This window comes from Fulmarus glacialis, unplaced genomic scaffold, assembly GCF_000690835.1.
Source record: "Fulmarus glacialis isolate BGI_N327 unplaced genomic scaffold, ASM69083v1 scaffold38004, whole genome shotgun sequence".
Lineage (NCBI taxonomy): Eukaryota > Metazoa > Chordata > Aves > Procellariiformes > Procellariidae > Fulmarus > Fulmarus glacialis.
Window position 1 is genome coordinate 427 of NW_009206795.1, and position 13,766 is coordinate 14,192.

The 13,766-nt window shown below is 38.1% G+C and overlaps 1 protein-coding gene across 1 annotated transcript; it reads left to right on the forward strand.

Moving 5' to 3' along the window:
* Nucleotides 1-3,473: 3,473 nt before the first annotated feature.
* LOC104075398 (disks large-associated protein 5-like) lies at nucleotides 3,474-13,490 on the forward strand (the record flags this gene model as incomplete). The annotated part of the gene is made up of 10 exons (XM_009575880.1): nucleotides 3,474-3,725; nucleotides 5,070-5,278; nucleotides 5,741-5,833; nucleotides 6,810-6,894; nucleotides 9,008-9,109; nucleotides 10,284-10,354; nucleotides 11,996-12,291; nucleotides 12,673-12,794; nucleotides 12,877-13,006; nucleotides 13,405-13,490. Coding segments are annotated over exons 1-10 (1,435 nt in total), but the record flags the coding sequence as incomplete, so codon positions are not given.
* Nucleotides 13,491-13,766: the final 276 nt, after the last annotated feature.

Here is a 13,766-nt window from a genome sequence, read left to right on the forward strand (position 1 = left end):
GGCCGAGGGGCCAAGCCTGCGGCGAGCCGTCAGAGCCGCAGTAGGGAGCAGGGGCCTGGTGTTCAGCTTGTCGTGATCCCCGGGGCCCCGTCTCGAAACCATAGAGTCTAGACCTTACTCAGTCCCCAAACTTGCCGGGTTCCTGCTTTAGAAATAGCGATGTTTGCTCTTCCTGCTCTACTTTGTCTCTGTTCAGGCTAAAAATGCTTACTGTGCACCTAGATGTTTTTCATATTGGTATTACTCCTTTGGTTCTTGTGGCGTTGCTGGTCAAAAGTGGTTCTTTTCCCTCACTGTTTTTTTATAAAATTCAATCCTATAAATTTTCAACTTCAATTTTGGCAGTATACACTAGCTAGTCCCAAGTCTTTCCTTTCGTTTAAGCTCTTTGTCCCTTTCCTGCTACTAGTCTTTACTTGAACTTATGCCAATTTAAATTCCAATTAATCCTCTAGACTCCTGTTTGGGCAAGGCACTACTCAGAAACCATAACCTGGAAAGAAAAGGAGACAGGTATTTTTGTCCTAAAGAGATGTTTAGAGGAAGAGCTTTTGGTCTTGAGCTTGCCATACTTTTTTAACAAGCCCAAAGAGATCATGGGTAATCTCTTGGATTGCTGTTGCTGATCTGGGATGTGAGTTGATAATACCTTTGTGGGAAGCTCTCTCTGCATCTCTGCTTACGTTATATTTGCCTTCTTTAAGATTCAGATGAATTCTGCTGCAGGATTACTTACTGAAAGGTAGATCACTTGCTCTTGAGGCTCATTCATGGGAGAAGGCCGTAAGTGGACTTACACTACAATAACTAGGAAAATATTGTTCAAAGTAGAAGGTAGAGCATAAAAATCCTTTAAATGTGTTAAATATTTATCAGTGTTTAAGGCAAATGCAGCTTTCTGTAAGCTTGCCTGATAGATAACAATGTATGTTCTGTGGATAGAGAGTACGTTACCTTCCATTAAGGCACTGAATTAAAAATGGTGCATGCACTCTGAAAGGACTGTGGCTGTATTTAAAGAGGATGTTTAAGGAGTCCCAGACACAGGGAATTTGTCCTACAAGTCCACAGAGGATGAGTGTAGAGACTTGATGCTAACTGCTGCTTTTAGAAATTATTTTCGTCCACTGGGCTCAAAAAGCCTGCATCTTCTAGCAGGTAGATAGTCGGGATATATTACCACTAACTGTTTTCTTCATGGTTTTCCGTGGGAATTAATAACAAGATCAATCCAAAGATGATTATTGGAGATGCTCATGAACTAACCTTCCTGAATCACTAACATGTAAAGCAAGGCAAATATGACCTATGAACTACAGTAGAGGTGGTCTGATCATTTGCATCTTTAAACAATTTCTGAAAGTTGGAACGTAAGATGCCAGATGAAATGCAAGATATGGACAAATCAGGTGGCACTGACATGCACCAGCTCTTCCAGGATTATGTGGAAGAGATCCAGTCTCTGATTTGAGTGCTTTAAGCCGAGTTTAGCTTTTCATTCCCATTTGCTTATTTACACTTCCATTGACCATTTTGCTCTCCTGCAGCACTGAGTGTATTGGGAAAAAAAGAAGCAAAATACACCCATTTAGATTTCTGACTTATATGTTATCTCCAGTATCTATTCCAAGCACTTCCAGATGGCTGTGCAGGTACTGTTGGTGCTATGCAATTTACTTAGTACATGAATACTGCCATGGAGTGGGGCACAAGGAGCTGCCACTGCCAGCAGTGATGGTATCTGAACAGACTTTGTCTGTGTTCCTTTTTACAATAGCTTAGATTCTTTCCTTGCTTGCTTTTTCCATAAGTATATTCAGTTTAAGAGTACATTCTTATTTATTTCTGTACTCTTTCTGTTTATTTTGGTACTCTTTTTCTTCTGACATTTGGGTTTTTCAGTTAGGCTGCTGGTGTTGTTTTTGGCTTTTGGTAGCAAATGGAGGGGGAGGGGATTGACTTTCAGAAATCCTGTACACCCATAGTCAGGGCTGATCTTTTCAGTCCAGTTCATTGATGATTCCTTTAGCTTGATCAAAACGTGCTGTCTTGAAATTAAGAATCTCAGTAAATGACCAATTTGTTGGTCAGTAAGTAATTGTTGGCTATTTAGTTTAGCTCTGTCACCCTCCTTACTGTAAAGCTGTTTTCTGTAAGTAACAGAAGATGAGATTTCTAAAAGACCCTGGTTGAGGTGGCAGAGTAAGGCCAATTGCAAGAACTGATCCTGACCTCTCTCCAGGAAGAAAGCATGAAAGCCCTCGACAAGACAGGCGTCAGCAGGATGCAGGGGATGGAGCTTTTTACATTGCTGTTAGCACAACACGTACAGACCAACTGATGTTTCATAGAATCATAGAATAGTTTGGATTAGAAGGGACCTTTAAAGGCCACGTAGTCCAACCCCTCTGCCATGGGCAGGGACATCTTCAACTAGACCAGGTTGCTCAGAGCCCCGTCCAACCTGACCTTGAATGTTTCCAGGGTTGGGGCATCTACCACCTCTCTGGGCAACCTGTGCCAGTGTTTCACCACCCTCATTGTGAAAAATTTCTTCCTTGTATCTAGTCTGAATCTACCCTCTTTTAGTTTAAAACCATTACCCCTTGTCCTGTCACAACAGGCCCTACTAAAAAGTCTGTCCGCATCTTTTTTCTAAGCCCCCTTTAAGTACTGAAAGGCTGCAATTAGGTCTCCCCAGAGCCTTCTCTTCTCCAGGCTGAACAACTCCAGCTCTCTCAGCCTTTCTTCATAGGAGAGGCGTTCCATCCCCCTGATTATTTTTGTGGCCTCCTCTGGACCCGTCCAACAGGTCCATGTCTTTCTTGTGCTGGGGGCTCCAGAGTTGGACGCAGTACTACAGGTGGGGTCTCACCAGAGCAGAGTAGAGGGGCAGAATCACCTCCCTCGACCTGCTGGCCACGCTTCTTGTGATGCAGCCCAGGATTTGCATCAAGTCTTCCTCAGGTTAAAAAAGTAGGGAGAAATCCTGCTTGAAATAAATGCTATTGTATTGCAGTTGCATCCTGGAAACTTGGTTCGTAAATGTTGCCAAGTACTCTGATGCATGACAAAAATGCCTTGCCATCAGATAGGGTATAATCTAAATGCTCAGTGGCAATGTTGCTTCCAAGTATTGTCCTACAACCTTGTCATTTACTTGCTTGTCTCCTTAACATGAAAAACATCTGTGTTGAAAACAGACCAGCAGGACAATCTCTGGCAGTGACACAGCGTCCCCTACTAATTCTGTGTCAGACTTGTTGAGACCACTTAACAAACTAGCGCCTTGAATGCATAAAATAAAGAGAAATAATGAAGACTCATTACTGAAATTGTCATTTGCATTTTCTCTGGTACACATACAGAAATGAAGAACCTAGGGCTTTCTTTGTTCGTAACATGTAAACTCTAATGAAAAGGGCAAAACAAAACATGACAGCTTTTTTCCTAATCTTGATGATTTTTGTCTAGGGTCATCAAGATGGCTGCTACCTCCCAGTTTGCCAGTCGATACAAAAAGGATTTGAGTACAGAAACCCTCAGAACAAAAGTTGCTCGCAGAAAATCAATGCTGCAAAAGGAGAACAGACACAAGTTGTTTGAAAAGGGCAGACAGTTTGGATTGGCAGATGTCAATGTTCAGCTCTCAAAAGAGAGGGGAATTTCTCAACTAAATGAGACAAGTGAAATGTGCTCTCAAGAGAACAGCAATGTAAAACAGAGTAAGTAAAGACTTGTTATAAAGCTTTTTTAAACTGTTAAAAATGTCTTTAAGTAGATTTAGTAACATTATCACAGGAACCTAATTGTGGTCAATGTTTTAATCTGAAGAAAAGGCTTAAGATTTAAAAAATGATGAGTACTACCAGTTCTTCTAACTGTTAAGAAAATCAGGAAAATAAAGCTTAATATAGCTTTATCCTCCTCACTGCTTCGGTGGTATGAATGAGGCTTTGCTCTGATTTGTGTGCAGCAAGTAAAGGAAGAATGCATTTTACTGTTAATATTCAATAGGAAGTCTCTTAATGATTGCTTTGTTGTTCAAGAAGTGAAAAACCCTGATCTAAAATTTCTTCTAACATATAACTGGTATCTGTCATGTACTTAAAATATGCTTAGAAATAGGTAATGGTATATTATAATTGGGTATATATAATTATAAATGGGTAAATGCATGGTATAATTTTATTTTAACAATTGCTAGTTTTTGATGACTTACCCTTCCTCCCAGAAAATAGGGCCTGCATATATACTGAATCCTGCGTCCCTGGCTCTCCTGGATTCTTATGGCCTAGGGAATTAAGTTAGTCTTTAAAAATGTTAACGGATTTCTGTAGAAATATTTTCTCCTTCAGTATTTTGATAGCAGAAGATTATTGGAGGACGGAGTGCAATCCCTACGTAATCATGTCAAATATGAAATTTAAGAAATTTCTATCTTGATTATCTTAAAATAAATTAAAATAAATTATCTTAACTAAATTTTAACTTTAAGTTAAATTTTTCAGATGGACATATACTTCAAGTTTGGCATCGTCGTAAGGATTTATTTCATATAACTTCTGCCTCATTTATTCTCAGCTTGATGCAGACTTTGGTATCTAAAGCTGACCTAAACTTCAGCTTTCAATGACATAAGTGTTTGAATGGAGAAACTGATACAAATAAACTAAATAAGTAGTTGAAGTGTTAACTTTAATATTAGTAACCTTGCAGGAGCAGCCTGTACCCTGTAAAATGGATATGAATTTATAGTATCCCTCAGGTGCAGATTTGGGGAGGTGTATTTGCAAGTTGAAATTTACCACTGAATACTCTTTTAGTGGGAAAGGTTAAAACAATTAAGAGAATTTAAGCTTTTAGCAAGCTTATAGATCACATGTATTTGCATTGTAAGGCTTTAATTGAAACTTGCAAGCGCAGATTCCAGACAGTCTTCTGCTCTTTGACTTAGTGTGTTCCTCTTCTATCTTGGAAAAGTTTTTTGAAATTTTCTGACTTGCTTATTGTTGGCTGAAAATATCTTCAAGATTTTATAACAAAGATGTCTTCCATCTTTGCTTCAGAACGATCTATAAATGCAGCCACCAAGAGGATTAATGAACGCAAGGAAATGCTCCAGCGCTATAAAGAAGAAAAGGAACTTCGAAAACTGAGAGAGCAGAGAGAGAAAGCAAAAAAGAGTGTGTTTAAAGTTGGGTTATACAGACCAACTGCGCCTGGATTTCTTTCACTTGTACCTGAAGATCCAGTGATAGTGAAGCCAAGAGAGAAGGTAGTAAGAGTAATATTAAATATCTAAATGAAGTATATGTAGTATAGTATATTAAAACTTCTAGTCGTATACAAAATCATGTGTATGTTATGCCAAACAAACAGTTTATTTTGTAAATACTTTATAAATATTTATTTTATAATAAGGAACAATAAGGGAGTAATTTGGCTCATTTTTTTAAAACAAAGCTGGAAACAGTACTAGCGATATGTTGATTTTTGTATTTATGACTGTGTTCTCAGTTCAAAAACCGGGATGATTCATCCACAATTGAAACAGCTAAGTTATTTTAGAACTGGTAACTTGTTCCTATTTAGTCCACTCGACTTTGAAAGTTTTTCAAATTACACACTTGACCCATTTTGCACGGGTGTGTTGCTTTTCACACTTCTTGACCGCTCTAACTGTGACGGTGGGGGGAAAGGAGTACGTTAACTCTTGTTTCCTTGGGGATGTTCCCAGGCAGCTCCTGCTTTCTCCGGGAGGATTACTCGATCAAAGGCCAAGAACCAAGAAGAAAAAACTGTGATACCAACTGCATCTAAGCACTCTACGGTTTGTTTTTTATACAAACTTCAGTGAATAAATTTAGAGAAAAGGATGCAATTTTCCTTCAGACCATAACTCAGGGTTGTATGCTTACAAGTTGAGTGCTGTCTCTAAGGAGGTTTTCCTGGTGAGAAAGACAAATTAGATCCGAAAAGCTTTCAGCAAGCTGATAGACCTTATTATGCTGGTTTGAGCCTCGTGCTGAACTGAACTACAGAGAGTTTGATTAGGTCAGTACAAACAGAAAAGTGCACAGATGTTCTGGATCAATTTTTCAATACAAAATATTGTAGTCAGCAAGGACTGAAGTATGTGTAGAGATAGTAGTGAGACTGAAGTTTGGTTTTGGCTTGGAGAACCAGTGCATCTCCCTTGAATGCAGAAGGTCTGTCGTGAATGCAGATTATAGTCAGTTCATTCTTCACTCAAAAATCCCTTCAATGTTGGCATGTTTTTACTGTGAATCGTGGCAGTCCCTTCTGCTATTACTTGTATTAAAAAGTAGGGTTTTTTGAGGAATTTCACCAGCAGTAATCTGTAAAAGAAGCTTATATTTTGAATCTAGCAACCTTGCCTTACAAAACTTGAATGCATTTGAAGGATTTGCAGTCATAACTTTACAAAGGGACAGCTGAGTTAATATTTTTTTTTTTTCTGAAAACTGTTTTTTAAAACACGTAGTATGTACTGAGATGCGGCAGTAACTGGACCTAGTTTCGTAGTAAACTGAAATGGTTTCTTAAATATTTTTCTTCATTCTTTTTCTGACAAATTCTTAATTAGTTGGATAATGCATGTTAACACCTGTCTAAAATGAGCTATTTTAGTTATTCTTAATTTCTCTTCACATTTTAAAGCCCTTTGTGGCAAATTATTTGACCATTTGTTTTACTGGAGCCTAGGACAGAAAGATGAGGAAAGAAATTAGGCTGCTTCATTTCTGGAAATTTGATACTTCACAAAAAATGATCTTCTCTTGTAGGTCTGTGCCAACGGGCATAATGTACGCCCTACACAAGCGGGACGTAAACAGATGAGTACAGTCAAAGTGTCTGAAAAAGAGAAAGGTATGAAAGTAGTATGATCCCTACATCTGAATCTGAAAGGACGCTGCTGGTCTGTTTTGTTTTTTTTTTTCCTGAGTCGGTAGTTGTGACACTATGGGAGGGAGGCAAAGAACATCTTTGGGAGAGATCCGTAGTACGTTTTTGGTGTAGAAAACAAGGAAGAGTTTTTAGGATGGCCATTCCTACCAACTATGACAAAGGTAGCAGTTGGCAGATTATCAAGCGTGTGGCTCTAGATATCGCATGTATTTGTTGCCTCTATAGGCTGGGGGAAAGGGAATGCAGGATGCTTAATGCCATCCTAGTTACTGATTATTCACCCTAGGAGAGGAAAAGAAAAAGGTCAGTAGGCAGAATTGCATGACTGCTAGCTGCCTTAGCACCTGGAGCTGTGCAGAGCTTTCTGTTTGTCTCTAAGAAGAGCATCACATGTAGTAACTGCTGCTATTACAGAAGAGCAGGTGACTTCACCTGGAAAGATGAAGAATAGCTGACATAAGTAAAAGATGAATTTTCCTTGGTGTTGTGGGTAGCCTGAAAAAAAGCTGATTGTATGAGCTGTAAATATTTTCAGTGAAGTCTTTCCTCTGTCTATACAGCAGATATACAGTTGTCTGTGGTCTCTAAATGAAACTGCATGTATAACTCAGCATTGAAAAAGGTTTGGAAAAGGATAGTCTACTGGTAAAGCATGTTAGCATATAATGTTGAAGACAGGAGCCCAAACTTCTGATGCACACTAATGCAACTGAGTAAATGTGTGATTGTCTTCTTCAATAAATGACAAGTACAATGTTACGTTTTCATATTTTACAACAGTCCCTTCTGTATCTGTCATTTTCTATGTGACAATTACATACATTTCTTAAGAAAACAACAACAACAAAACCCAACCCATGCCACCTTTAAGAGAGTAGAATACCGTTGATTAGAAATTCTTTCCTGATAGCATAGTGATGTCCATACCTTAAGCTGATACGGTTAAGTCATGTGGAATATTGACGTTAATGCAAGATATTCAGTAATTCAGAGTGAAATGACTTTTGCATCGCTAATTTAATTAAATCAGCAAGCAGCAGACCTTTGTTTAAATAAATTTCAGTAGTGCCTTCAGTGAATACTGAAAAGAGCCATTATCAGTGTTTGATGTAACAATTAAAACATTTAACTTTTGAAAAATTGTCATCCACTAGACTTGATTATTCCTTTTTTTCTGAATCAAGAATATGCATTGTATGTATTTAAACACTAGTATAAAAATGTTAGGAAAGTGAATGTTTGGATAAATCAAATGTTATAATTATTTATCTAGTAATTTTTTTACCAACTTGTCATTCTAGCTTCCACAGAATTGCAGCTTGACATTAAAAACACGAATAGCATTAACAGTAACCAAGTGGGGCTACTAGATTTCAGGCAGATGTAGAAAGCGAAGCTGTGAAATAAAGAGCTCCTGTTGAATTTTTCTGTGCAGGAGAATGCTATCGTTTTTGTAGGATATTAGAGACAGTACTAAAATACAAAGATGAAAATTATTAAGATGGGTAATACAGTGCATGAACTTGTAATATTTTATGAAATATTTCAGGGGCAATTTGTCTTAAGAATACTTTGTTAGATTACATTAAATTCAGACCTTAGAATACTTCCATATAATGACCAGGGCATTGCTTTGTTACACAATGGTTAGCTTAAGCTTCCAGCTGTGCAAGTAGCCATGGCAGGTTATTACTCTAGAAAGCTTCATCTGTAAAATGGGGATGATGTTCACTCTGATTGCAGGGAACACTGAGAAGGGTTCCTTAAGCTTTGTACATGGTAACTAGCACACTGGTACCTTGATGGTCCTGGAGGTACTACTGTACAACAAAAACATCTTCAGTCAAGATCCTTCAGAGCATTGCCTTGGTGCCAAGGCCGAGCTGTGCTGTCCATGTTTAGCACTGCGTGCACTGAACTGACAGAAAAACCCCTGTTGATTCTGGCAAACTAATGCAATTAGTAATTGCTAGTGCACTTTTCTGATTTCTACAAAACTTAAACTTTCAATTATATTACTTGAATGCAGCTTCTTGTTAAGCTTTGAAATCTCTGGAATTAACATTTCTTACAGTGTTGCAGACTGCAGTCCAGACAACCTCAAATGTAAGAATCACTAGAGCAGCCTCCTCTGCAGCTAGGCAGATGCTGAAAACAACTACTGCTGCTACTACTGGTAAGTGAGGCAATGAACGTAGTCCTCCTTGTGTAGCTGAAGCCTGATGCGTAAGTATTTGGAATAGTGTGCTGTAAAGAGATACCATCCAGTGCTGGCTAAGCAAGCACTGGAAACAACATATGTACGTTTATATGCTGCTGTTAATATATAATTTGATAATGAGTCTAAGAGAGCTTTGTTGTCTTTAGGATCTTGCTCATATCTCAGGCACTCTGTTGCTCTGTAGAGATACATATCAGCTTGTTCTGAACTGTCTTAGCACACTTTCTGCTGTGTAACTATCTCCTTTGAATAGATAGACTGTATGTAAATCATGCCAAATTGTCATGTAAGAAAAGGACTAAATACTGCATCACTTAGACTCTCATCTGGAACTCTATTGCAATATTTAAATCAAGATGTTGAAACCAACATTGGACAGTTTCCCGTAAAATCCATCGGTGTGGAGCATCAATATCCATATGGTAATTATAAACTGAAAGAACAAACCCAGAACTGGTGAAGACTTGCCAGTTGGGTGTATCGCTGTTTAAGGACATACGGTTATTAAGTCTGTGATCAGGAACAGACACCTCTGGAAGAGACGAGAGCCTATGTTCTTCGAGTCAGGAATTTTTCTTTGTCCATGTTTGTCTGTTTACTAGAATAGGGGAACATGATAGTTACTGAAGGGGAAATTTTTAGTATATATTCTTGTTCTCAGGATATTCTCTAGAATGTTTTGCAGTGTCCCTTGTATTATATATGACAGAAATTAACCCTTAGGCTGAAAGCACAGCTGTGTTAGTATTGGTTTCAACTCACCCATAGAAATCCTATGCCATACAGAAATTAAAAATCTGAACTCAAATTGGCTTGATGTTATCTTTTCAGCCTTTAAGGAAATAAGGTGACTTTATTTTTAGTATATGACAACATCTAAAGACTAATGACTTAATGAAACTGGTTTCCTTTCTTGGTGATACATCTCTTAATAGGCTGTTAAATCCTAGGCCAGGTTTTCTTTTGGATGAACTTTTGCAATTAGGTGTCTGCCCTCTAGCCACCTCCCACTGAAGAAACAAAACAGTCTCTCCCTGTCTCTAACCACTGGACTTTTATGGCAGTCTTCTGGTGAAAGATTGTCTTAATCGGATGCCTCTTTGACCTTTACGAGTTTCTCTCATTCTAGGTAACCAGTCACAGAGAAAGACAGCAAGTGTAGGAAAGCAGAAGAAAGCAGTCAAACCTGACATCACGGAGGTAGGTCATTTAATATTTGAAATGGAAAAGCAGTAAAACTGATTTAAGAGCCAGTAACAGTGTAATTGTAGCTCAAATATACTTGTGTTCAAGCATAGAAGTAATAAGAAGTTCACTAATAAGCTAGATTTTGGGAGGAAGCTCTATGTATTTATATTGCCATATTTTTTAAATTAAGATCAAATGTCTTTTGCTTATATGGATGACTTGATTACTAATCAAGATCTGGACAATGATTTAAATTAGAGAAGAAGTTCTTACATGACATATCTCATGTCTGATGTTTTAACTAGTAAAAAAAAGCCTACTTTGCTGGTTTTATCTAGCATTTGTAAATTTTGTGCAGTTCATTCCTTTTTGAAACATATTCTGAATGTATCCTTTTCATGCTAAGGTAATGATATGAGACTTTAGAAGCTAAGAAATAAATGCATTTTTAGGTTTTGAACCACAAAAAAATAAAGCTGGAGATGTTATTCTCGGCAAGTTAGGCATATCATAATTAAAGGCAATCGTTGTGGTTCACTGCTATAACAGTGCCTCTACATAGAGACAGCAGTATGTGAATTCATCGTAGCCCTCCAACCCAGGTTCCCAAACAATTTGCGTATGCATTCATGCGCTGACAGTCCTGTGCGAGAACCATAAATTATTTTTCTCCTTCTTTGCACTCCACCATTCCCTCTCACCTTGTGTCTCCTTCACGCCTCCCATCTCCACTCCTGTTTCCATAACTGCAGCTGTGCTCTAGTATTGTCTTGAAACCGGTGCAGTCATGCACAAACACTGACAGGAGGTAAGACATCTTTGCTCAGGTAAGTACCTCTTCACAGGCAGGAGTTGCTTTGTGCTGCCAGTTGGTAAACTCTTGCTGTAACTTCAGCATCTCATTACAAGAAGTGTCTTAAAAATTGAATTCAAGGCTTACGTTCCAAGCAGGGGTATCTAAAGTATAACAAGACTTATAGTGGATTGAAGATGCATATTTTCTTGAAAAACAATCTAAGCTCTTTTGGCTGGTTTGAGCTAACAGTATCTCAATAATAGGTATCTCAAAAATGCGTTCTGTGTGAGTATCTGATCACTCATCTCATAGGAATGTGGATTCAACTTATTGATTAACTTCTCCTCTTTTAATGACATTCTGTGGTCCTAACTGCACTTGTCTTGGGCTGCATTCCTCAGCTATCAGCTTACTTTAGCTTGGTCTTCAGTCTTTGGATTTAGAGTATATGTATAAACTGTGATTATTCAACAGGCCTAGTTGATTTGGAGCCAGTTAATTCTGCTCTTGAGGAGCTTATCACCTTAAAGCACTTTTTTTTTCTAGCAGTGGGAGCAAAGGTTTGCTACTTTTAATTACTGTTTTGGTAGGTGAAGTGTTCTGCTACTTTAGGCCCTTCAGTGGATCGCTCATTCCTTGTAGTGAAGTGCTATCCCTGTTGCTGGAGTGATTTGCAGGTGTGAAAACCAGTTGGGCTTATTGGTAAATCATGAATTCTGTACTTGTATGCTATTGTAAAATGCGACTTACCTGAAACTGTTCCCTTCCTGATGGCTTTTAGACAGTCCTATGCCTATAGTAAACATTTTATTGATTTGATAATGTAGTGTTGGCTTTGTCTATTTGTGCTGTTACAGGTAATTCCTTCTAAACATGAAGTGGATAAAAATGCTCAACTGGATCCAGCGACAAAAGATTCTGCAGCTGATTCTAAACATTCAGTGTCAGTAGAACTTCAACAGGAACAGACCTCAGTGGAAAACAAAAACAATTCTGCTCCAGGGAGACCCAGAACATGCTCTTTTGCACCTCAAAACTTCGTGTTTCAACCTTTAAATGGATTAGCAACCTACAAAGTTACACCCATGACTCCTTCTAGGGCAAATGCATTTTTGACACCTGATGCTTTCTGGGATTTTTCGAAATCTCCAGTGTAAGATTCTTTCTTCTAATGGCCTGAAATGCAAATGAACCCCTCTGATGCTACAGAAAACATCAGCTTTCTATAGAGAGATTTCTTGTGTAACAAACTGTTGTGTTGTTGAAACATCTGATAACCATGGTTGCTATTGTTACTTAGTCAAATGTGGTCTTAATCCAACAGCAAAGAAAGCTATATAATCTATAATCCCATCTATGCTTTAAAGTAAAGCAGCTTCATATATCAGGGACTTGTGCTATTAATTTTAATAGGAATTGCTTGCATTCTTTAGGGTTGAATGTAAGATAGCCTTTTTGTGTATCTGGCCATATTTGATGTCAGTTTCTCAATGTGTCTTAACTCTAAATGTACTTTTTTTGTTGTTGTTTCCAGTAATATAATTGAAAAATACAGTGAAACTAATGCACGGGAGCCTAATTTAAAAAGTCAAATTTCACCTGCTGGTAAAGGCATTCAAGAACAGCAAATCACTACAAGTTTGAAAGAAGAAAAAGGTACGAAGTTCCTGTTTATTTTATTATTCTAATGTGTTTATTTCTCACCAGATTCTGAACAAATGCCTTTTGCATTTTTCAGCAAGTGAATCAGATGAGAAAACTCCTGTTCAAAGGTCAAATGAAACAATTCCTGTCTCTACGGATATAACAGCGCTTGAAACCAAGTCAGATGATATAAGAGAGCCAGAGCATGATGTGCCCTATTTCAGGTTTGTGTTCATTTGTTTCCCTTCCCTATTGTCTGTTCTGAGGTCCTTAATATGAGTAATGAGACATCTTGTAAAGATTAGCTTATGGTGGTTGGTGCCTGTCAGCAGTGACCTGGGTAGGCATACATTCCTATCTCCCTTTTTGCATTGCTAGTGCAAGTAAAGAATATAAAATTCTGGAGACTAACACCTTGTCCTAAGGAACACAAGCTTGAAAGCAGTCGAAAAGAAATTGCATCTCAGCCAGTCAGCAAACTAAAACAGTCTAATGGCTACTGCTCAAAGACAGCGTAGCTTCTCTGAAAGCGAAAGGATAGTAACCATTAACAGTCACAAGTAGTGACAGCAGTTAGAAAATTTTCCAAAACCTGATTTTTTCAATACACCTTTATTTTTAGAAACATTCTTCGGTCTGAGACAGAGCGGCTGATGTCTCAGTGCCTCCAGTGGGATGGAAAATGTGAGCTGGACATTCCAGAGGATGGTAAGACTAAACTGTAATAGGCATTAGAAAGGGTGTTATGGTAACTGAAGGGGACAGAGGGAAGTATGTGTATCTGAATATATTTGCAAAATAGCACTGTCTACAGCACTTACTAAAAGTCATATTAGATAAAGTTGTATCTGCCTCAAGTCAAAAAGACATGCTTTATCTCCTAATACTAAAACTTACGTGTAGTACTTGACATGATAGTGGTTGACACTAAAGTGAACAAAGTGCATATCAAAATAGTTTTAAGTTGTCAGTTTTAAGTTGTCA